Genomic DNA, 24,621 nt, shown 5'->3' on the forward strand with positions numbered 1-24,621 from the left:
TTAAGGGATGAAGAAGTAGAACTCCTGGAGTCCAAAAATTCAAAACAAAGCATGTTTATTAAGTGGCTTCCTTTTACTTATTTCTCCCATTTTTAAAATAAATAAAACCTTCAGACACATACAAGTGAAACACATCCTTCAAAGTGCAGTTACATTTCCACCCCACTCCCAAGAATCACATAAAGCTTTGTCAAGTAACCAAAAAGACTCAAAAGGCAACCCTGGGTCCTCACCCTAGCACTGGAAACAGCCAGGAGCCTCTACCTGTTGGCTGTTCAAGGCTGGTTTCAAATACAGTTGCAAGAGGCAGGCTGCAGAAGAAAGAGGGGAAATTTAAGATACATAGTATGAAACAGAAATAACCTGTTTAAAGTCCAAAGAGTTCATGACCAGAATAAGTTAGTTACTTTGGGAGCCCTGGAAGGGACTAGGCTGATGACAGTCATGAGTGATGGATCAGAACCGTTGCTGTGAAGCTGGCTGCTGGCACTAGAGTCCAGCACAAGGGATTCAGTCATTTGCCCCAAGTCATGGAAGCCCCTTTCCCCGGCCAAGCGCCAGCACCAGCGGCCTCCCAAGGTTAGTTTGAGCTCCAAGCACACCAAGTAACAGAAGAAAAGGAAGATGAGGGCTGATGCTCAAGTTCTGGCTGATGCAATCCCTCTTTCCTGATGTCTTTAAGCATCTGTTCTGACCAAGGGCACTGAGCAGAGGTATGGGCACGTACAAGTCACTTAAGTCCTTTCAGGCTCATAGAAAACTGCTGTGAATAAGATTTAGCACCTCTTAAACTACCATGATTTTGACCTCATCGTTCTCATCCGCCCGGTAGAAGAAAGGAATGCAGGGGTTCTCCAGCAGGGAGTTCAGCCTCTCCTGAGGGTTCTGGATTTCTCGGAGAAGCTGCATGATTTGCTTTGCAGTGGAGTCCTCCTGGCTTGGCTGAGCAGCTTTACTGTCAATGGGGGAGAAACCGGATTGATGCAGAGCCACAGCTTCTTGTTCCATTTCATCTGATAAATTCACATCTCGTAGCCCTATAAAGAACACAGACAAGGCAGGAAGCTCTTCCCATCTGTGCCCAACACTGGGACCTCGGGTTGTTCCACTTTACCCAGCTTGTCCTGGCTGCACCTTACCTTCTGCATCAGTAGCATTCAGTTCAATGCGCCTCTCCACTGGCGATACACCTTCAGTCTGGCTCGCCAACAGCTCTGGGTTTTGAGCAGCTGCTACATACTTGCTGTACCATTCATTTCTTTCCCTGACCACACGCATCACTAAGTCCTGTAGTTCCAGTAGTTTCACCTGCACCAAAGGAAAGGAAAGCCTATGAAACATGCACACAAACACTACTACAGTGTGTAGTCTTGCCTCTGTCACAGAATAAGTAGTTTCCAAGTTAAAGCCAGCTGAAGAAGAACACACAAAGGTTTGGACTGCACAAGCACTCCCTAGGCCTGCCCTGCTTAGAGTAGTGCTATAGAAAAAGATTCCTTGCCTTCATCTCTTCCTTATCCTGAGCCAATCTGCTGATATACTCCTCCTTCTCCTGGTGCCGCTGTTTGAGGATAGCCCTTTGACTCTGGTACAATGCGATGTACTCCCCTGGAATACAAGGGAAGCATAAGGAGTGTTAGCAAGATTGAGGTACAAGCCTTACAGTAAGCATAGAATTATGTGGCATGGGGATCCAGACTAGTCAGGCAGCAATAGAGACATGAACTGGTTGGTAGTTGGAGGGCTAGAGCTCCAAAGGCTGCTGGGGAATTCCTCCTCCCCAAATACCTAACACACTGAGGAAGCTTTAGCTTGTGCTGATGTTGCCTGAACATACCAATGGTGTCTGTTTCACCAGACAGCTGGATGCAGCGATGCTCCAACTCCTCCAGCCGCTCCTTCATATCAGCCTTCTCGTGCATCAGGTCTGTGAAGCGGAACTGAACACACAAATTGGTATCAATCACCTCAACTGCTCATATACAGAGAATCTGTGTTAGAAACAACACCCTCCCTTCACACTGGTCTGAGCCTAGGGAATACATCCCACTGCTTTTGCTCCTTTTTAGCATCTAGTTGGAGACAAGTTGTAGAGAGGGTAGAGCCAGAGAAGGGGTAAACCAGCACCTCTGCATTTCAGGAAGCAGAAGGGCTGCTGGAACAAAGAGCCTTTTAACCTTCTCATTGCTGGGACAGCAGAGCTCTGGTCATGCTCAGTGCCAAGACTGCAGGGCAGCTGCTTCAGCCCAGTAGGGTGAAGATACTCAGTTTGGTTTCCAGTGATTGCTTTAGAAGAAGGTCACAGGTCAGTGTCAGGCCCTTATAGTCTGGGGATGAAGGGTGGGAAGAGGAGTTACTGCTGAAGCTTACCTGCACGAGACCAGCAGTGAGCATCATTTCAGGAAGTACCTTATTATTATGGCATATCTGCTACTTATTCCCCTGAAACTTGTCTCTGTGTGCTGTAAGAGAGTCTGACACTGGATCAAAGACTCACTGAGCAGCACAGCAGGGCTGAAAGAGGAGACCCTTTGCTTACCTGTAGTTTCTCCATGGCAGTTTTCAAAGCCTCATGAACCTCCACTGGAACAGTATCCGTAGCAGAACCTAGAAGGGACACGTGCAATTTACAGTTCCTCCTCGGACACGAGGCACTCACAAAGCCTGTAGCTCTGTTTCAGTGAGGCAGCTGGCCAAGGCACGCCTCGGAGTTCACGCTGTCCCCAAGTTTTTACCTCCACCCAGCGGGACGTGATGTTGCTGCTCCTGCCTGAGAGCTGCTATTTGCTGCAGGAGGCCTCTGCACTGCTGCCTCTGAGCAGCCAGCTGCTGCCTCAGATCTTCTCGCTCCTTCTCCACTTGGGACACAGTAGATGTCAAGAAATCGACCTACAAAGAATCCCAGATCATTCATGGCAGTGCTACTCCCATGTGAAGCACGATCAGCAGAGCAGCTCAGGACAAGCACAGTAACAGTTGACCCCATTTTATTTATGGGTATGAAACCAAAGTACTGACTGCCCTGGAGCTAAACCAGGCAACAACTACTGCAAGTCTTTGTCATTACCATGTAGTACCAATATGCAGGTTAAACACCAGCTGCCATGACGACACGTGTTTGATCACAGTCTTTTCCAAATATGACTCTATTTTATATTCAACACCATTTCCAAATGCCTTCCAGACTAAAGAGAACATCATCATCATCATCATTATAGAGCACTCTGCCAGCTGAGTTGTCTCAGAAATAAAGCCACTGCCAGACTTCCAACCTCTCTTGCAAGGATGCTGCAGAAGTCTTGGGGGTTTTGCTGCTATGCACAAGGAGCTGTTAAACTTCTCTCATTACTGTGCCTCAGCTGGAAGGGATCACAGCTGATAAACAGCCTGCTCCATGCACCCAATGGAACTTCTCTCCTGCCTCCTTTTCTAGATGTTTGTGTAGAACTAAACCCAAAGGCTTTTCTGCCCATTAGAACTCACCATTTCTTCATGGCTTTCAAACTTCTCTGGGATCACAAATGAAGATTTGGGGATTTCTTCAGTCATTGCTTCACTTTCAACTCCATCTCCTGTGAAGGAGGAAAGTGAACAAGGAGGTAATAACCCAGAGAGCTCAGCTCTATCTCCCCCCTCAAGACCAGCTGCAGCTACTCACCCTCTAACCGGTGCAAAATCCTGCCATCCAGGTCTGCTGCTAACTGACTGATCTGGGCCTGCAGCTCTTTGTTTTCCTTAGCTACAGCTTCCAGATTTTCCTGCAAGAGAAAAGCAGGTCACTGAAGCTTGCACAAACCCGACTGTGAACAGTCACTGCATCTTCAGGCAGCAGCACCACACACACACACATAAAGGCAGTGCTTCTGCTCCAGACATTTATCGGTCCACCTGTATTGTACAGGATGTAACCACAGAACAGCCCAGGTTAGAAGGGACTGCAAAAGATCCAACCTTCCCCTTAATGAATACTTAATGTAATTAAGCACGTTTCCTCCCATCTTTCCACTTCCCCTTTTCACTGTTACCTTGGTCTGCTGCAGCTCCTTCAGGTGCATTTCCACCGTCACCTTCCCCTGAACCTCCTCATGCTGTAGCCGATCCATAAGCTGTGTCTGGAGCAAGTACTGTTTGTGCAGTTCCTCCTTCTCAGCAGACAGCTGCTGGTAGGCCACAGTGTACTGCTGTAAGTGGCTGTAGTAGAGGTCCCGCTGCTCCTGCAGACCCTGAGCCTCCTGTGTTTTCAGCTCCAGCTAACAAAACAACACCAAACCATCACATCAAACCATTTCTGCCAGAAAAGCGATCCGTGTGATATGTGCAAACTGTCAACAGTGCCCCAAAGCCACCAGGCAGGCAGCCACCATCTGCCTCACACGCTGGTCCCCCACATCGGACAGCAGACAACAGGGGAAGGCTCCCAGCTTGATCCTTACAATCCCAATTTCCACCCTTCCATCAAAGTCTGGGAAGTTGCCAGCAGTTTGCATAAAGCACTGCAGTACCTGCCCTGCCATTCCTGCCTGTCTCTTACCGTCTCTTTGAGGTCTCCCAGGTTCTCCTGCAGCTGCCCAAGCTTCTTGGCCAGCTCTTTCTTTACATGTTGCTCTGACTGTAGGGCACTGGTAATCTCCATGTTTTCATTTGTCTGCAAGACAAATACCACTGTATAAAGAAACCGCCCCAACCACCATACACACACACTCAATAAACCACGTTCATTCCCAATACAACAGGGTGCCACCCCCTGAGTTACCCTGGGTGTAACTAAAGGCTATAAACGGACTGTTCAGGCCAGTAAATAACTTACAGAAAGGTTCAGAAGATGGGAGGAGAGCAAGGAAAGAGCCAGGGGAATGGGTGCTGGGATGGTGCCAAGAGGAGGCCTGGCACATCACACAGCCTGTCAGCTCCAAACAGATGGGTTGTATGAATATCCCAAAGAGAGCAACAGACAATCAAAACCAAGAAGAGTTCAGAAGGAGCTAAAGAAAAAGCAGCTAGACCGTGTGTCAGCTTGCCAGGGCCCCAAAGGGAATAGGAATGACAGCAGCAGGAGGGAAGATTGCTGAGAACTTCCTCATGGGCAAATGCAGGGAACAGAAATGGGAATCTTCAATGGTGAAAGCACAGGAGGAATACTGAGGGAAAGAAACAGCCTGACTGCCAGGGGATGAGGGGGAGAAGGAAACTGCTCTGGACAAAGATACTGGTTCATTTGCCAAAGCACCTGAGGGAGTAAGGAATGACAGGGAACCTCCTGGCATGGCAATATATATCACAGAAGATGGAGCATCCATAGTCTCAGAGGACAAGAGATGGGTAACGCTTCTGCCAGGTTTCTACCTCTGTGCTACAAAAGGACTGCACCAGTGAGGGAAGCAGCAGGAAGAGATGCAGAGAAGAGACGTACCAGTTTGACAAACCCATTCTGCAGCTCAGCCAGCTGCTCCTTCAGGTCCCGATTCTGGCTCAGTGCCCTGCTGATTGTGGCCTTGTCACTCTGCATGTCCTCCAGGATCTGCTGCCTGTCCACAGACTCCTCGTTGTAGCGCTGCACAGCCTTCTCGAGCTCCAGCAGCCGCTCCTCCTGCTCCCTGTTGAGGTGGCTCAGCTGCTCATTGTCCCGGACCTGGGCCTGGTACTGCCCATGCAGTTCCTCCTTCTCTTGCTGCAGCTGCTGGATCTCTTCCTGCAGACTCAGCTCAGCTGCTGTGGGCCTTTCTGGTGAGGAAGGTTCAATATCCATGGGCTTAACTGCTATGGAAATGCAATCAAAAGCAGCTCTGTCAAAGGGCTAAATCCCTGTGTAATACACATCACTATTACATAGACAAACCATACCCCAACCTATTGGGCTCTATGACCCAGAAGGTATCACCTGCTGCAGTACCCAATCCTCACTGCAGGGCACCGAGGGGAACAAAGGAGCAAAACTACCCCAAAACCAAGCACAGCATCCTGCTGACTCCCTCATAGCCCTAGCAAGAGCATCCTGCCAGCATCCTGCCTTCCCGAACTCCTGAGCCAGAGAAGCTGACAGTATAGTCAGGCAGTTACTAAAGACACAAGCAGTCTGCAGGTCATTAGCTGAAGTAGTTCACTTGCTGTTTGCTAGGATGGAAGGTTCCTTATGGTCACCAGGCTTTCAGCTGCCTTCACAGCTTCAGATCTACTTGTATCTCATGCACAGAGGGGACAGTTAACCAGCTGGCACTCTGCGATGTGAAGCCCCACTGTGGAAGCCCTACCTGATTTGCTCAACAGCTCTGTCACATTGGCTTCCAGCTCCCGAATTTGGGCCATATGCTTCTCCTTCTCCTCTGCCATTGTGTGAACCTGCAAGGCCACATGAGAGGAAGTTAAAACAATGTTCATGGTGCTTCACTCCTGTCTGTGTTTGTCAAAAGCAGCTGTGATGCTGCCCCTGATGTTACCTGCTCAGAGAGCTGCTGTACCCGCTGCTGCCAAATGCTCTGCTCCTCCTTCAGTTTCTCTACATACTGATCTCTTTCTGCCTGGAGCTGCTGAAGTGACTCTGAGAGCTGTTCAAAACAAAGTAAAACACAAAGCAAACTGCATTAGCCAAATGGTACATTAGCCAAAAGCTACAAAAGGCAGTGACTGCTTAAGGGATAAAGCCTGAGGAACCAGTGTTAATGCAAGGCTCAGGCTTCATCCCTTAAGTAGACAATCCCTGTGAATCTTCTGCCACACAAATTTCATTGAAGAGTTGGACGATATTTAATACAAACCTCTTACCTGAGCTACCTGGGCTTCCAGGCTCGCCTTTTCCTCCAGTGCCATCTGCAAGTGCTGGTTTGCATCCAGACTCCCTGCCTGACTTGAGAACTGCCAAAAAACCCACAAAGTTAGGGCAAAATATTAATACTCAGTTTCTGCTTTGCCTTTGCCCTGACAGTAACCTGCCACATGATCCATGCCTTCTACAGGTCTTTAAAGTGCTCCAACTCACAGTGGAGTTCAACGAAAGAATAAGGGGGAATTAAAATCATAAAGCTTAGGGTTTAGCCCTGTTAAACCAGACTGAACTGGGCAGCTCCTTCCTACCAGTTTTATACTTACTTTTTTTAATTAAGAAAATAGGCTTTCATCCAACAATTTGGCTCAAACCTTTGTGCATTTCAAAGAGTCTGTATTACACAGCCAGATCAGATGGTATAAAAGCCGGTGACCTTAAAAGTTGTCAAACATGTCAGGAATTCAAAGCCAATGTCTGGAACATGCCAGTGGACTCAGCAGCAAGGCTGGCTCAGCTGACATACAGTACCCTGAAGAGCAGCACTTGGCTTTATTTCAAGGGTAACTCAGGCCACTGTCTGGGGAAAAAATAAAAGCCCTTTCTTCTCTCCCAGGCTCACCTTAGCAGCAGGCTGCTCTCTGAGCTGCTACCAGCTGGCCGCATGCATTCATTCCCTAACTGACTGCTTCTCTTAACTTTCCCCAGCTGACCTTCAAGTTGCCATTGTCCAACTCACCTTCTTCTGCTAGGTAGTAGGTACAGACACCACCCCTACTCAACTGGTTCCTCAATGAAACTGCAACAGCTGAGTAACCAAAATGCTGAATAGATCCAAGCAGGAAAGGTCACCTTGTGTTCACATTTCTGTTTGATCACCTTCTCATATTCTAGATCATTCTTTTAGCAGACCACTATCGCAGTATCTCTCAAGCTACTGCTCCAGCTCCTTAGAATACAGACTTTCTGTTCCTCAGAGGCCTCGCTGAAAGCCTTTCACTAAGAGGATGTTTACTAAAATGTGTGCTTTTACTAGAGGATGTTTTTACTAAGATGAGATTTTGTACCTTCCTTTAAAAACCAGACTTAAGTCTTGCCCCCACTGTAAGAAGCAAGATCTTACCATGATTAGAGTGACCTACCCTCCCATCCCAGAAGTACTGTGGTTACCTGTTGAATCATCAGTTCAGCCATTTCCAGTTTCTTATGCAAATCCTCTATATCCAACTTCATAGCCGAGTTCTTGGAGATCAGTGAGTGAACTTGCTCTGACAGCTCTGAATTCTGCTGCTTTATTTCCTCACTACTTTTGCTGAAACAAGCAAACAAACACAATAATAAAGTGGCATCATTCTATGTACTATGGCTCTGCTGATGTCCATGTCATCAGTTTACAATCCAGTTTTTCATAGCAGTTAGAATCACAGGAACATCCTATCTAATGACGTTTTAAATGAAGTTCCCACTTTTGCTCCATGCCCCTTGTTATGTTTTGTGGCTCTACTGGGTAGTGTTACTCTGCAGCTAAGAGCAGAATGGACTTACCTTTGTTTGTACAGTTCCAGCTTCAGGTTGTCTCGCTCCTTCACCAACTCTTTGTTATGCTGAAGAAAAAATGAATTACTGATTCATGTCCAGACTTCAGCCAAGCAAATAACTTCATTTCACCTTTAGCAGATCAGCTCAAGTGGAAAAGGTCATAACTTTGGCAAAATCCTCCTATCAGATTTGCTTGGAACCTCCTGAGTTTGTCAGGAGTAAGTCTGCTCGGTCCTTTCAAATGTGATGCTGATAAATGAACATGAGGTTATTTCTGCAAGTTTCTGCATTAATATCAATAGTAAAGTGTCTGTTTGATGGAGACCCTCCTGGGACAAGGTCTCAGTGAGGCTTCTGTTGCGTGGAGCTGGTGAGACTAACGAAGTAAGGTATCACATCTGAAGATAGCAACTGGACTGTATGATTAGTGGTCACAAAAACCTGAATGAAGTTTGCCTTGATTATGGAGAGTGCAGGGCTATACAAGGTTAATTTCTGCCTCTTCTCTAAGTAGGGATGACAGTAGTGTAATGACAAGCAAATAGCCAAAGGTAGAACTGCTGGTTAAGCATAAACAGAGATGACTCTTACCTTCTCTGACTGTTTTTGCTGCATAGAGATGGAGGACAAAGTACGTTCCAGCTCCGATACCCTCTGGCGAGATGAATGTAAACGAGCAGCAAGGCTTTCAGCTTCTCCTGAACAAGTCAGAGCAGAGTCAGTTGAGACTAGATCACAAAGAGCTCTTTGGAACTGGTTGAACAGCACCTTCTACTTTGTCAACAAACTCTTAAGGCAGCACAGAGCTTTGTAAATCAGTGGACCTGGTTCCACTCCTGGCTCTACAGGTGATTCAATAGCAGCTCTGGGCAGTAAAGTTCTCTGAATGCCTTCCTCACTTTTAGAGGAAGATAACAAAACTTCCTTTGCAGAACAATAGATAATATGCTGTTGGGGGGGGTTGGGGGGGAGGCGTGTGTGGTGTGGTTCCTAATAGAATAAACTACTCAAAGCCAGTTCAGAATGAAAGGCTTGGGTAAAACCTACATTAATGTGACAGCTGTGTGGGAGGATGGGCAGAGAAAAGGAAACTAAGTTTTAAAAGCAACAGAAGTCAGAAAGAAACAGTCTGGGGTAGTCATCAGGCCCAAACAGGGCTGACAAGGCTTTAGTGATGCACAAAAGAACCTCAACTGCCATGGGCTCAACATGTTCCCATTTGGGGGCAGCCATGATGACAGAAGCAGTGATGGTGCCAACTATCGCTCATTAAGGAGTGCTGTGAGCTGCCTGCCAGCAGCTGTCATGCCTGGGACTTGACATCCACAGTTTAACCACCAGCACGAGCTGGAGCACTCACACTCAATTACCTGATTTCTGCCGTGCTGCTTGCTGAGTATGTCCAAGGGCTGTCTGCAACTCAGACTTCTCAGAAACCAGAATTCCAATTGTCTGGATATGAACCTTTAGGAAAGAAAGATCAGCTCAGCGCCAAGCTTCTTTGCTTGTAACTGCAACATCATCGTTGCCACAAAAGGATAATTCAGTAAAGGTAAAGAGCTCCTGCAGTTAAGCACCGTCTGGCTGACTGACTCTCCCAGTTTTCCTGAAGGAATGGACTCATGGCTCCCAGAATAAAGACTGAGTGGTCACTAATGCAGAAAACAGCACAAGCCAAGTAATATTACTGTAATAGAGGCTCTGTCTTACCTGGAGCTGTTCCCTCAGTGCTGCTTGCTCCTTAGAAAACTTCTGTTCAAACTCCTTCTTTTCCTGTAGAAACAAACACCACAAACACGTAATCAGTTAACCCGTGTTGGTTTATGTCAAACTACAAAAGCAGTGACTCACTGGTAGTACTTCCAGCATCTAAATGATACCAGGATTTCTAAAGATGTGCTTCAGTCTTCCATCATTTGAACTACTTCATTATTTATCCATCCCGGAACAGCAATGACAGCATAGCGCAGTCACTGCTGGCACAACTGCGGCAGTGTCTGGAATGCAAGCTCCTGGCACAGACCTAAGCTGTGATCTCCTGCCTCCACTGTGCTCCTCCAATGCTAGAGCTTTTAACTATGAGCTTTTGTCAAAATAAGAACAGTACCTGCCAGGCCTAGCTCATGAAGTCAAAATATTCAACCTTATGCTACAGATGAAGCTGAAGGTAACATAAGATGAGATGACACATAGCTGTGCCACAGTTCACTGGGCTTTCTACTCCTCAGAGAAACAGACACCTATTTCTGTATGTACCCAAAAATAGGAAACACTTTACCTTCTCCAGCTGATTCACTGCTTCTTCGTTCTGCTGTTTCTATGGAAGACAATTGATGTATTAAGAGCAATATTCTCATATTGCTGAAACACATTTTCACTTTAATGAAGTAGGACACATGCCCAATGCATACAAACAGAATTTCCATTATCCTTTCTGTACAAGACCGGGAACATCATCTTGGCTAAAAAAATAACAGATTTGGGGCTCCCTTCACTAAAACACTTTATATGCCAGATAGGTTTTTCATTGCTCAGTACATTACCACAGTTCTTCTCCAATAGCACTACTGAAACCTCTGTATGTTTGTATCTGAGCATCCACCAACTTGAGTTAAACTTGCATCCCACATGGATGCAATTCATTGTAGTAATCCTGCTGTATTATGATGATCACCAAAAATGCTTAGAAAAAAACCAAAACCCAAACAAAAAACCCCACTTTTTTTCCTTTAGCTGAGTCTTTAGACCTTTATCCCACTTCAACTGGCCATTGAGTCACGCAGAGCCACACTTACATTGGCAGGCTTCTGCCAAAGGTGGTACAAGAGCACTGAAGCCAGATGAAAGGAAAAGGGCTAATTCTGTCCTATCCCATTTCAACCTCATGGGTGAAGTATTTACGTTTGTTGACCATCCATAGTGCATCTTTAGATACGAAGTGAAGGAGCCCAGAGCAGCAGCTGCCTGCCCAGGCTGCCACACAGACTGTGTTTGCTGCTGTTGTTCCCTGGCAGTTTTCTCACAGATGCCTCATAAGTAACTACAGAATTGGTACTTTTTTCCCTTCCCACAGAATGAACATTGGCCAAACAACTGCTTTACTGCTACCACTTCAGTGAATTTTGAAACATGACTGCAGGTGGAAGGGTGATGAGTTAGAGGGTTTGGTTCTAGCAATGACCAAGCACAACGCAAGCAAGGAAAAGCAAAGGGCATACATCATTCCAGGCAAACAAGGAGAAACTTGGGTGGGCAATGCACTATACCAGGTACCTCTGCAGCCCAGCTAAAAGACAAAAAGAAGCAATGGAACAAAAATAGCACAAAACCAAAAATAAACCAAGAGTGCTCCTGGGGTACACTGGGAAATGCTGAGCTTCAGGAAAAGTGGAGTTTAGGGAGGAAGAAAATGGGGAAAAGCTCTTTTCAGACCATACAAGTCCATTGAGCTGCATTTCTTGCAGTGTTAAAGCCCGTGGCTGAAAAGCAGCAGCAGGAACCCATGCAGGCCACAGGACAAAGCAGTTCATTCATCGTGCCAAGGGAAGCTGAGGATATGATCAGCAACCAGCCCCAGGCTCTCTCTTAGACCTATTGCTCCCACTCTGCTGATAAATTTAGAACAGCATCACCACCTGCAGAAACAGGTTTCCCCACTGCTGCCAGCACCAGAACTCTGCACTTCAGGGATTTGGACCAGAAATCCCTGGTTTATCAGGATGCTTTGGTCTAAGCACTTTGTTCCTTACAAAGTGCTGTGTAAGCAGCTTTCCTTGTGGCACCATGAGAGAACCCATAACCTTGCAGACACCCAGAGAGCAGGGAGGAGCAGCAAAGACAATGGCAAACTGGTGGGTTGGATTGTTTCTTACCAATTCCTCTATCTTTGTAACGAGCTGTTTGTTAGTTAGATTGCTGGAATCCAGGGCTACTGCCAGCTCCTGGTAACGTGTCTGACGGGCACATGCACACACGAGAAAAAGGAAGGAGCAGAAAAGGAGGAGGGGAGGAAAAAAGCAATCATTAAAAAGGACAGAAAAATAAATCAGTATCACATTTTGGTATTTTTTATCCATTTCTGCTGAGGCTTCATTTTAACATAAAAGTGAATCAAAAATGAGAACTGCAGTTGCGTGGAAGGTGGATTATCCCCAGTCCCCAAACTGCAAACACCTCCAGTACCCATCTCTTACTGTAGACCACAACTACCCGATCACAGCACAGGCCCACACTTGACAATGATGTCTGTGAAGCGTGCAGTCAGGTCTCATTAGCACTGCTCTAAGTACAGAGTCACAATAAGAGATCAACAGTAGCAAATAAGAAGGAAGAAGAGAAAAGATAAACTGAGAAGAACTTACTTCCATTTCCTTAATGTTTGTGGAGGAAACAGCACTTTCACCATTCACATACGATGTAGACTAGAAGCAAACCAGTCAAGTAAGTCAGTTTTATTCCTCTAAACAACAAATCACTACTATCACAGTAATACTTCTTACAGCACCTTTTCCTTCATATTACCACACAGAGGCACAGAACACATACTTTCCTAGCTAAGGACACATGCAGTCTCCCCCTGTGACAAGCTGATATGAATTATGCAGATTGAATTCAAATTCTTTTCTACTGAATCGAGAATACCTCTTTCCATGAATACATACTGTTCATTCATCCCACTCTGGCTTTTCTTCCTACTGCTGAAACTTTACATTCCTAAAACAGGATTTTTTGCTTCTCAATGCTTAAATCTGATAGTGTTTCGTAGGATGACTGAACACACCTCTGAGATTGAAGAGTGTTTTCTTGAGCTGACTGCTCAAAGCTCCACATCAAACATCAAGAGAATTAATAGGACAAATGGATCAAATGAGGCCATACCTGAGAAACGAGGCCATTGAGTTGTTCTGACAACTGCCGGAGACTTTCTGTTGAGGAGAAAGACCTGGGAACAAGGAAACGAAATGAAAGGGTTTCCCAGAGAGCAGCCCAAATCATATCAGCACTGGGGAGCAATCAGACCTTAATGTGTTGGGGTCCTGTTGCAAAACTGATAGACACACACAGACACTCACCTGTTCTCATCCAAAGCATTCTTATGATCCTCAGTGTCATGAATCTGTGGATTAAAACACAAAAACTTACAATCCTGTAAAAGAAGATGGGAGTCACACTCGTGAATGTGCCACTAACACCTGATTACATCTGCGCTCAGGTTCCATGGTACCTGTAATTACTGCTTCCCAAAGGAAGATGAGCTTCAAACCACCAACCCAGTCCTGGCTTACACATAATGTGAGTGGCGTAAGCCTGCGTTTCTTGGAACAGAGGAACTTCAGTGTTCCAGGCTCTACGTTTGCTGTTACTATTTATCAGCATAATCAACACTTTGCTTTGCTAGAAAAACCTTCAACCGAATCTTTAAGTAGTGAAAGGAAACACAGATTGAGCTGACTGGAGACCTTCTGTCTTATTAAGGGTACTTTCTGCTAATGAAATAGGAGAGAACAGGAAGGAAAACAGCTTTGGAAGCCGCAGGGGCATGTGTGTGCTAGTACTCTCTCTGCTCTCATAGACAGATGACGACGGGATGGGGAGTGCAGGATGTAGTATTTTTAACAGCAGAAAATCTAAGCTAGTCATATTTATGAAGATCACCCTCCTCAAAACAAGAAGTGGTATTTCTAACCACGGCTCAGGGGCGATAGTCAGGGTAATTCACAAACCTGTGTCAGCTGCATGCTCCCAGGAGCAGGCAGAACAGAACCACAACTAGGTATGCTGTTGTTGTTAGATAACACAGGGACATCGGCAGCAAGCTGTTCAGCATTACGAGTGGCAACATCACTGTCAAAGTATGCCTGTCACAAAACACATACAGGAATTACAGCCTTCATGCACAGTGAACAACACTGCACGTGAACACATCACCTTGTGATCTGCCTGTGACAACTAGACAGATGCGAACCATCAACCATTAGGAAACATGTGGAAGGGAATCTGTGTTCTCCCCAGAGCGAAGAGGTGACTGCATCAACCCACAAACACTGTCCCAGGCGTGAGCACTCTCAGAGCCAATGTCCTGTAATCAAACTCCTTTAACACAGGCAATAATATCCCTCAGGTCTAAGTTCACACACTAGATTCACTGCAAAGGATCCCCCAAAAAACAAGCGAGGGCACAGCCTCTGCCTTGAAAAGCACTGCCTTTAGGATGCGTCTGGGGAAAACACGGATCACTGGATGCAAATTAAGATGGGAAAGAACAGGTTAGTGACTACTTGGAAACTGGGTTGGTCAAACTCAAAAGCTCTGTCTAAAGCTCAGTGAAACCTGTGGCATGTCATGAAGCACAAGTTTAGAAGCAGGACATTTCTGAATGGGTCAAAGTCGGCGTGGCTGGGAGCACGTGCCTGTGGCCCTGCTGGTGCTATGAATCCCATGACTACAGGAATCGAAATGGAAAAGGAAAAGCCAAAAAACTATTTCTGCACAGCAATGAGAGTTCTCATCCAACCTTTGTGGGAGGATGAAGAGGATCTGATGACACCTCTACCAAGCCAAACTGGACTATTTCATCTACCTTGTACAGCATCAGGGAGCTATAAAGGCCCCCTAAAACATGCATAGATGTTTTATGGCATCTAGATGTTTTAGTTCATCAGCCAGCTCTGCTAAGTCATCATTAAAAACCCTACAAAGCAAATGAGAGAATCTTGTAACATTCAACTCCACCAAAACACTGCAGCTCTCTGCAATTCCATCTGAATGAATTCCCTCTTACTTCGGTCACTCCCTTCTTGGCACTTCACAGGAGACAAGAAATCTCTCTCTTGGCATTCCTTGTTTACCTGCTCAGCACTTCACTCATGAGTCAAGCAGCAAGAGGAATACACGAGCAGCAAAGACATTTAGTGAGATTTAATGAAAGCAATGAGCTGAAAGATTGCAGAGGGCAACAAACAATTCTCCCCATTTCTTTCCAGCAGGAAAGATCCTTGTGCTCTCAAGGAGCACAGGAAGGTCAGGAATTCCCTTACTTCTTCCAGCCACAGGTTACTTCACCTTTATTGGTTCAGACACTCATCAATATATAACATCAGGTGGACAGGAGGAACCCCTTCCCCAGTACATCTCAATTTCTGTTGATCAAGACATTGTCTTAGCTTAATGCTTCAACCAGTAACGTGCCTTGACCACAAGAACTCCTTCTTCCTCCACAAGAAGCAGTTTAGAAATAATTCCTTCAAAAACCCCAAACTATTGGAGCAGCTGAATTTGTTGGAAACAAAGGAAGAGTTAGGAGCAAGAGACTAAATCATGCATTGTGAGGTTCTGTAATGTCGAAGGAGAAGTTAGTAATTCTGCTCAGCTTAGCATATAGTAGGATCCATTTGCTTTCACACAAAGGCTCCTATTTTGCTGGTTTTTCTGTGTTTCACAGCCAAGAGAGCTCAAGTGGGTGAGATGGGAGGGCTCTGCCTCTCATTAAGACACCAATGGCAGCAGCAGCTCAGACACTAACAGCGGCTTTTCTGCCCTATTAGCATCAAGGGAGTTTCTGAACAGCATTTTCCTGACTCAGGGTTTTTACAAGACAACAACTGGAGGAGAAATCCTTCTTTCATTACATACTGCAGTTAGACATTACTTTTCAAGTTATTCCTAAATCCACAAATTCCATAATAGCCAAACAGATACGATATATCTCTCCCTGATAAGGAGGTGAGGGGTGTGGGAAATGGGAAAACAAGAATGAATAGAAGTACTAAACTCTCCAATAGCAGAACAGGACTAAAGCTGCAGACACTGGAAGGCCACCTCAGCAGCAGCACAGGACCACCCATCTCCATCTCACTCTCCAACGTGAAACAAGTCTCGGAGATAAGACTTAGGATTATTAACTGAGAGCAGTTCCCCATGACACGAGTGACAATTCAATCAAAATATATGCTTGCTGCCGCCAGGCAGGCACATCCAGCACCCTCAAAGCTGGCAACGTGTCTGCACATCACTCACCCTACACCAACCCTCACCAAGGTCTAGTTGGAAGAACTTCCTGCTGTTAGCTACGTGTTGGACAGAAGAGCTGCTGTGTTGTCAGGAGCAAAGGGATACAAAGGCAATTCAGAGCTGACTCCATTCCATCCTGCAGGTTTCACTGTTTGACTTCCCTGAGTTTCTATCACAAATGGAGCCTTATTTCAATAAACTGAAAATAGGTTGGGTTTTTTTAAAGCTGTTTATTTACGTTTGCTCCTGAACACATCTCTGTTCTTACTGATGTACTGCCCTTTCCTCTGGAGAAGCCTGGGAACGTGAGGACGCTAAAGCCTGCAAATACTTGACCTGAGGTATCTGACTTCCTGCCTAAATATATTTAAACCCATGGTCCTTGCCAGACTGTACATCAGCTGTGCAAGTTTCACTGCCTGACTTAAAACGGGTTGGCTGGAATAAGTAGGAAGTTTTCCCTGGGCAGCTGCTTTGCCTGGAGATGAGCAGAAACATGCCCTTCAGAAACAAGGCTCTAGGAAAGAAAGCAATGACACATAGAGCGGGAGCAATACAGACTAAGAAAACACCACCTCTTCCCTAGTTTATTGCCTCACCCTGAATTCCCAGTTCTCCTCAAAGCTCAGCTGTCTCAAGGAAGCGTTTTTGACAAGGTTCACTTTTTCACGTTAAGTTTGACCCAAACCAGAAGGAAACAAGCATGAGCAATGGAAATGCATGGTAGTGAAGAGCTCCATGTTAATAAAAACAGCAACAAAACTCAAGCAACTGACGGTCAGGACAAGGCTCCATCCAAAGAACTCAAGGTCAGTGTAAACAGAACCCGAAGCATGCAGTAGGGAGAGGGAGTGACTGCGAGGGACATGAGCACTGCCTCACCTTCCTCTTGTCCAATGAGGGTATGGCTACCCCATTGGAGCGGTTAAGGTCTGACACCAGCACCTTCAGAATGTTCTGAATCTAAAGGAGGCGAAAGAAAAGGGGTAAGAGAAACGGCTCAGCAAAGGACAGAGAGAAAACGTCAATCAAAGGCAGCCAAAGAAACCAGCATCCTCCATTGGAGCATGCACCTCAAAACAGCAGCTCTGGATGCACCCAGGGCTCTGTGACCGCATCAGACACCGCTCCAGCACATACCCTGACTAGTGTGTACCTTCCAGGAGAGGTAGTTGCCAACTGTTGTAGTGCTGTAGCACCCTGGCCACATAGGCACCTGCACCATTTATCTATCACACCCCCATAACCATTTCCCATTCCCAGCTGTGCTGTTTGGGAAACCAAAGACCAAGGAAGTGGGAAATGACTTGGGAGAAGGGATGGGCGCTCACATTCTCTGGAGGCTGCTGGTCGTCGATGGGGGGAGTCTCTGGTCGACTGTCTTCTTTAGTTTTGCGCTTTTTCTTTGTCCCTGCAGTTGCTCCGGGGTTGTTCTTCTGCTGATATTCCTTCAGCTGTGAAAAAAGGAATACTCTGAAGTCCAAACAGAATTACGCCTTCTATAAGGTCAAACAAAGCCCTCAACCCAAACTCCACTGGGTGAAAAGGCAGATCCAGTGTAAGGAGAAATGCTCTTCACTGAGTCGAAAAAGAAGTCCAGAGAAGCCTGAAGCAAGAACGAATGTGATGGGTTTATGACAGTGGCTCTGAGTTGTAAATGTTCAACTTCTGTACACAGCTAATGATATTGTTGGGAAACAACGTGATACTGCAACTAAAAGAAGATTCAAATATGTATTTTGGGGGGGTTAGGGTTATAACTAGGAGCAATAAGCAAAAATGTAAAAGGGCAACTAATCCTGAATGCAAAGTGAGAAAGCAAGGTCTGGGAGCGGGATCTTCCACTCTATCAAGGACTTCAGGAAGGAAATGACAATGCCCACGGGCAGGTAACACATGAACACAGACGCTGCAATACCGGAATGAAGGGAGAAGCAATCTGCAGTCGATTTTTGAATCCTGTCGCCTGCACCCAGGCAAAGCCACTTTGATAAAGCCGGAACGTGGATCCTGCCTGCTCTGGCGGCATTTTGGGGTGTGTTATTGCACACCCAAGCCCCAAACGCTGCTTATGTAAACAACCCATTGGTACCAGGCCCCTGCCGCCTCCTGGCAAACCCCTGTCCCCGCTGCCAGGCCGGTGTCGAAGTGGAGGTGGAATAGGAAGGATCCCATTATTGGGAGGATCTCAAAATGGAAGCCTCAACTGCTTCAGGACACTTGAGCATTCCTATGACTTTGACACAGGCGCATCCCGCCGGGACGGACGGGGCCGAGCCGCCGTGAGAGGGGAAATAAGGGGAAATAAGGGAAAATAGGCGGGATGGAGGGAAAAGGGAAGGGGGAGGGAGAGAAGGGGCTCGGAGGGAAAACCACCAGATCGCACCGCGCGGACCGCTCCGCTCCGCACCGCAGCAGCGCAGGCCCGGCCTCTCCCCGGCCACCTCCCGCGGGCTGCGGGCGGGAGTCGCTGCGGACACCGCGGGGGCTCCCGGCGGCTCCAGCGCAGCTCGGCCCGGAGCAGGCCTAAACCCGTGCCCCTCGGGGGGAGGCCGGGCCCGGCTCAGCCTGGCTCGCTCGGGCGGCTCCGATCCGCGCTGTCCCCATAGAACTCGGCCGCCGCCTGCCCGCCCCGCCCCGTCCTATCCCGTCCCGTCCCGTCCCTCGCCGGTCCCTCACCTTCTTCTTGGCCGCCGCGAGCCTGCTCTGCCTGCTGCCGTCCGCCATGTCCGCCCCGCGCCCGGGCCACGTCAGCCGCGGCGGGGAGCGGCGGAGGCGGCCGCCAGGCTCCGCCCCGGCCCGGCCCGAGCTGCCGCCGGAGCGGCCTCACCGGAGCTCGTCCATGGGGGCCGGTGCGCGGCACCCGGCGCTGCTCCTCGGGGTGCGTCTGACACCGTGCCCGGCTCCCCCGGTGTGTGACACCCGGCCCCGCTCCCGGTGACGCCCCGCGTTGCTGCGCTGACTCAGTTGCCCAGGGCAAACGCTGGCTGGAGAGCAGCCCGGGAAGCTGGGCAGGCTTCCCGCGTCCTTTGCAGGGCACGTCCTGCAGAACCGCGTGGCTTTCAATGTATGTGCATCGCTTTGATGCCCCAGCGCTGCCTTTGAAGTCGCGGTAAGCGCAGGCGGATGGGTCCTGCCGGTGTTTGATCCCATTCCCAAGTTCTTTGACTTTCCAAGTGTGGCAGCTGCAGTGCTTGGTGTGGTCAGCACAGGGAACTGGATATGGTGCTGCTGGCCCCTGGCACTGCGCAGGGCCAGGAAAGGTGTGGGAAGGAGCCTCCTCCAGCACTGGTCCAGGAGTCATGGAATCATAGGATACCAGGTTAGAAGGGTCCAACCTTTTTGGGCAAAGCATGACCCACACTAGATGTGCCAGCATAGAGTCATAGAATGGTTTGGGTTGGAAAGGACCTTAAGATCATCCAGTTCCAGCCCCCTGCATGTTGTCCATCTGAACATTGGGTGTCCAGAGTGTCCTTCTCTGGACCCTCTCCAGCCTATCCACATCATACAGCGGGGACCAAAATTCAGCACAGTTTCCAGGTATGGACACACTGAGCAGAGTGGGACAATGACAGCTTTATCTGCTGGTGATGTGCTTGGTGTTCCCAAGCATCCCATTGCCTTCCTTTGCCACAGCTGCTCACTGTTCACTCCCTGGTGAGCTCCATAAGGCTCTTGTCAGTCCATCCCGCAGGGTGGCCGTACTGGCTGTGCGTGGCCGGGCTCTCCGAGACCACATCCCAGCTGCAGCCCCGCAGCCGTCGGGCGCAGGAACCACGGCTGGGCCGTGTCGGGGGGACCGGGACTACAACTCCCAACATGCCCCGCGGCAGCGGCGGGAGTACAGCTCCTCGTAAGACCGGTGCGACTACAATTCCCGATGTGCCCCGCGGCAGCGGTATGACTACAGCTCCCAGCATGCCCCACGGCGGCAACGGGACTACAACTCCCAGCATGCCCTGCGGTACCCGGCGCCGGTGCGGCGGGAGGTAACAGTCGTGGCCGAGCGGGTTTCACCGAGCGTAGGCCGCAGTCCGGCCCTGCCGCCGCCGGCCTCGCTGAGGAGGTAGGAGCCAGTCCCCGCCGCCCCTTCCCATCACTGTCCCTCGCTGTGCCGGTGTCCGGCCTCTGACGCGCGTCCCCTCTGCTTTGCCAGGGCCTCCGGTGGCGGCCGGCGGAGCGGCGCTGCCGGCTTCAAGTCACCGGTGAGTCCCCGCTCGCGCCGGGGGTGAGCCCTGACCGGGTGGGCTGAGAGAGCCGGGCTGGTTCAGCCTGGAGAAGGGAAAGCGCCTTAAGGGGATACCTTAGAGCAGCTCCAGTGCCTAAAGGGGCTCCAGGAAACCTGGAGAGGGGCTTGGGACACGGGCCTGTAGGAACAGGCCAAGGGAAATGGCTTTAACCTGCCAGAGGGGAGACTGAGATGAGCTCTTAGGCAGAAGCTCTTCCCTGTGAGGGTGCTGAGGCGCTGGCACAGGGTGCCCAGAGAAGCTGTGGCTGCCCCATCCCTGGCAGTGTTCAAGGCCAGGTTGGACACAGGGGCTTGGAGCAAGCTGCTCTAGGGGAAGGTGTCCCTGCCTGTGGCAAGGGGTTGGAGCTGGATGAGCTTTGAGGTCCCTTCCAACCCAATCCAGGCTGGGATTCCATGAATACCACGTGGAGCAGGCTAATATTGCCAAACAAGTAAATATTTTACCAGTTTCCCTCCACTCCCTGCCCAGGAGGTGTTTTATCCCTTTTTCAACTTCTTTTATGCAGTGACACATCAAGTATTCTCTGGTTACTGCCCTCCAACCAGCACCCAGCATCTTATCCAGGACTGAGTTAGTGTTAAATGTCCTCTGTGCTCCACAGATCCTATCTCCAAGGTCCTGCCAACCTAATGGAGGCAACGAAGAATCCCTCCAGTATGAAATTGAAGAGCTGAAGCAGAAAAACCTTGCTCTGGACCAGGAAATTGCACAGTTATTGTCTGAGTATGTCCTTGGCAAGTTCCGTGTTCACTCTGATGCCTCCTTTGTTTTGAAACACAGCCTGATGCAGGGGTTAGAGCCAAGAGCTGACCTCTTGTGAGCCTGGCTTTGTCATGGTGCTGTACAGTGCTCGTTATGGTGTGGGTTTGATTTATGGGGCCTGTTAAAGACAGGAGGGAATTCTTTCTGCTGTATTTGGTGAAGCAAAGCAGGTTTGACTGGGAGCTTGAGTAAGAGGGTTTTAACTTTACCCCAGATGTTGCTGAGGTAATTTATGTGGAAACTGGGAATGGATAATTTTAACCATGAGGATGACACAACCCTGGAAAAGCTTGTTCCTGTGGGAATTAAAATGGAGATGATGAATTGCGTGACCTGCTAGATTTATCTCAGATAAAACTGTTTCCTTTCCTGTGCCATCTTGATCAAGGGTCCACTTATTTTGTGCCTGAGGTGATCGGGTTATGCCTCCATATCAAGAAGCTGAGGTGTTTTCCGGGCAAGCAAGTGGCCTGTAAAACGCTTTGGCCTGATGGGTGCTGCATTACAGGGTAGTGCAACTGTGTCATTGTGGTTTCTGATGACGCACTGTGGCAGCTGCTCATTAGCAACTGGGTTGGGATAAAATTGCTGCTTGGTTTGAAAGAGAGGAGGGAGCCTCTGGGCTATTGGATGCAAAGGAGTGATATTTTCTAAGATAACAGGTAGAGCATAGAATGGGAATGGTAGAACAGAGGTTGTTCCAAAAGCTGGTTTATCCTTGAGGTTAAACAGATCTTCATTCTTTTGCCTAGCCGTAGGTTAGAGACACACACAGAGCTTGGGGTCACCACTGCCTATTCCTGATCCTGCTCGATTTTGGGTGGATTTATTCTGCTAAGTCTTGATGTGGCCAAAACCCCTCAAATTGAGGATCTCCTCATTTACAGCTTGCACCAACTGAACTTGCAGCCTTCAGGCTCTGCTTTTGAGGTGCCAGGCTTGAACACCTCAAACCCCCCGTTGCTGTGCTGGATCAGTCATGGCTGCACTCGCTGTGCAGCAGCAGGAATCCCTCTGTGTCATTTTGACCTTTCTGGTTTTATCGTTACAGAGGCTACAGCCTGGAGGAACTGGAGAAGCACATCTCTCTGCTCCACGAGTATAACGATATTAAAGATGCTGGGCAGATGCTGCTGGGCAAACTGGGTGAGGAAGGGGAAAGTTGTTGAAGAACTTGATGGTGTTTTCATATAGACAGGGAGAAGCTGCTGGTTTCTTTGCTGTAAGAGGCTCTGTGGGACAGGGGCTATTGGGATGCAAACACAACTCTTCTGACTGATCTGATCTCTGCTTATTGAAAGCAATGGTGTTTCTTTCTTTTCTAGCTGTTATCCGAGGGGTTACTACAAAGCAGCTCTACCCTGAGTATGATCTGGAGCTTAGTGACTAGTATTGAACCTCGAGGCTGCCACGTCCTGCAGAAATGACTGTTACTGAGCTCTTATGCTTTGTATTGGTTTAGAACGGAGGTAAAGTGGCCTTGGAAGTATGTGTGGAGAGTTGCAACAGAGTATGGGTTAACAGCTTTCTTTCCAAGAAGCTTTGAACATGGAAGTTGTTGAATCTATCAGCTGTTTCCTGCTTGTGGGAAAGGGATGTAGGGCTTTGGATAACTGGGCTACTACCTGATTAACAGTATTCCCTTATGGGAAAGGTTGTAATTCCAGGTGGTTGATGTTAACACTATTCCCATGGGGTCTTTGCTTCTCTACTGCATCCAGCAGCTATTTGGTTACTGGATGTATAAAGTGAGGGCACACATGTGCAATGTAACAGTTGCTTTGAAAGACAAGAAGCCCTCAGAAGTAGGAAGAAGGCTGATGTGGTTTGGTTTATGATCCAATCTGGGTAACTCTGGGTGTTCTGTATTATTTACTCTGGTATCTAGAGGTTCTGTATCATTTCTGTAGCAAATGGCAAAATGTGAAGTTGTGTTGAACTGTCTGAATAAAGCAGCTATCACATTCCTCAGTAATTCACTGTAAAAGCCTATAAACCATTGCATGAACTGCGAACAAATCCTTCAACTGTATTCTGAGACATCTATAACATCCATTATTCAAGTGTTTTCTAAGGACTCTTAATGGAGCCAGCGTGGCAGCACTACCCAGCAATGGGTGGGTGCAGCATTACCTTTAGTCTCTTCTAAATGCAGCGTCACTGTGGAAATGAGAGGTGCCCTAAACACAGAATGTACCTGGAGAGCAGGAGTGTTTCAATGTCAGGTTTAGGGTTGACGGTGACTGCACAGCCTAAATTTGGCTGCTTTGGGCAGTTCCAAGTGATGGAGCACCCTGCTGACTGCAGAGCTGGTGTCCCTTTTCACTCAAGCTTGATATCCTTCTGCCCATTTCTACTTTCAAAGACTTTCTAACCAGTAAGTGTCCCCCCTGCTCTCTTGCTGCAGCCTCTGCTCCTTATTTCCACATTTAAATCAAACGAATCTGTCATCAATTCTGTGCTTGGAAACCAGAAAACAGTCACAAGGCTGCTGCTGAGAACAGATAATTGTCTCTGTGCTCTTGGTTCTGCACCAGGCACAGAAGCATCACTGACAAGTACCTTGTTTTGCTACAAAAGCTGTGGGGAGGGATCTAAAGCAGAGGATGGACAAAGCCTGTGTGTGTCTCCTGGGATGTATTCCGGCAAGTCCAGCTATGCTTCTCTGGAGGGTTTTTACTGTGGCTATGTAAGAACACTCCCATGGGCACAGGTTCACCCTCCCCACCATAACCCCTCCCTTGCTAAGTGTTTTAGGAGTAGTTTTAAGGGGAGGAATAACGTCACAAGGCAGCCAGGACTGGGAAATGCTCTCTTTGTTCTCAAATGCCCACTGCTGTTCTGGCTGGTATTTTGTGTGTGGAAGAACCAGTTGAGCCTGGAGTGTTCTAACCCAAATATTGGTCTGGCAATGGCACTCCCAACTGGTTTGTTGGGGTTTTTTTGCAATGGGATGTGTGTACACAAATTCCTTCTGTTAGTGTTAGGTGTAAGCCATGGGGGATGAAGTATTCTCCATTACCAAAGCGGCTGAAGGGTATTTAAGGACTGAGAAGTCCATGTTTTCTTCCCCTCCTTGTAGGAGCACAAGGATTAAGACTTGCAGCTGTAGCTGTGCAAGTGCCTGGCTCCAGAGCTCACACGTCTGCAGTGATGGGTTTAAGCTTCACTTAGCACAAGGCAGTTGTCCATGGAAGGTGCCCTGATCCCAGCTCATCCATAGATGATGAATGCTTACAGAACCAGTGAGCTAAGAGCAAGCTGCCCTTGGGGAGTCCCCATGGTTCTGTGCCACATGGT

At 48.1% G+C, this 24,621-nt stretch overlaps 2 protein-coding genes across 8 annotated transcripts; one reads left to right on the forward strand and one right to left on the reverse strand.

Annotated features, from left to right (window-relative positions):
- Positions 1 to 38: 38 nt before the first annotated feature.
- Positions 39 to 19,038, reverse strand: GOLGA2 (golgin A2). 7 transcript variants are annotated; one of them, XM_080630641.1, is made up of 28 exons: positions 18,986 to 19,038; positions 17,638 to 17,760; positions 17,189 to 17,269; positions 14,020 to 14,154; positions 13,369 to 13,412; positions 13,175 to 13,238; positions 12,658 to 12,717; positions 12,169 to 12,249; positions 10,575 to 10,613; positions 10,007 to 10,069; positions 9,667 to 9,760; positions 8,888 to 8,994; positions 8,303 to 8,361; positions 7,928 to 8,069; positions 6,760 to 6,849; positions 6,435 to 6,542; positions 6,249 to 6,336; positions 5,411 to 5,721; positions 4,532 to 4,645; positions 4,026 to 4,250; positions 3,659 to 3,758; positions 3,484 to 3,572; positions 2,736 to 2,889; positions 2,540 to 2,607; positions 1,838 to 1,940; positions 1,502 to 1,608; positions 1,140 to 1,308; positions 39 to 1,037 (listed from the first exon to the last, which is right to left on the reverse strand). In XM_080630641.1, exons 1-28 carry the CDS (start codon positions 19,031 to 19,033, stop codon positions 787 to 789), a joined length of 3,117 nt encoding a protein of 1,038 aa, XP_080486767.1. In that variant the 5' UTR covers positions 19,034 to 19,038; the 3' UTR covers positions 39 to 786. The 7 variants fall into 7 exon arrangements, with proteins under 7 accessions (XP_080486767.1, XP_080486766.1, XP_080486765.1 ...); XM_080630640.1 differs by having other exon boundaries at positions 5,411 to 5,754; XM_080630639.1 differs by having other exon boundaries at positions 5,411 to 5,757.
- Positions 19,032 to 23,422, forward strand: SWI5 (SWI5 homologous recombination repair protein; the record flags this gene model as incomplete). Its single annotated transcript, XM_080630375.1, has 9 exons — positions 19,032 to 19,243; positions 19,400 to 19,418; positions 19,777 to 19,849; positions 20,004 to 20,098; positions 20,206 to 20,375; positions 20,466 to 20,514; positions 21,161 to 21,282; positions 22,373 to 22,467; positions 22,647 to 23,422. The coding sequence occupies 9 exons, from the start codon at positions 19,032 to 19,034 to the stop codon at positions 22,709 to 22,711; spliced, it is 900 nt and encodes a 299-aa protein (XP_080486501.1). The 3' UTR covers positions 22,712 to 23,422.
- Positions 23,423 to 24,621: the final 1,199 nt, after the last annotated feature.

This window comes from Psittacula echo, assembly GCF_963264785.1.
Source record: "Psittacula echo genome assembly, chromosome: 16".
NCBI classification, from domain to species: domain Eukaryota; kingdom Metazoa; phylum Chordata; class Aves; order Psittaciformes; family Psittacidae; genus Psittacula; species Psittacula echo.

Excerpts from the sequence above, each read along its gene's own strand:
- GOLGA2 (XM_080630639.1), bottom strand. The coding sequence starts at position 19,033 with ATGGCGGACGGCAGCAGGCAGAGCAGGCTCGCGGCGGCCAAGAAGAAG. Across the intron at positions 10,614-12,168 it reads TTACAAAGATAGAGGAATTG|AAACAGCAGAACGAAGAAGC; the intron begins GTAAGAAACAAT and ends TGTCTTCCATAG. Across the intron at positions 6,543-6,759 it reads TGGAAGCCCAGGTAGCTCAG|CTCTCAGAGTCACTTCAGCA; the intron begins GTAAGAGGTTTG and ends TGTTTTGAACAG.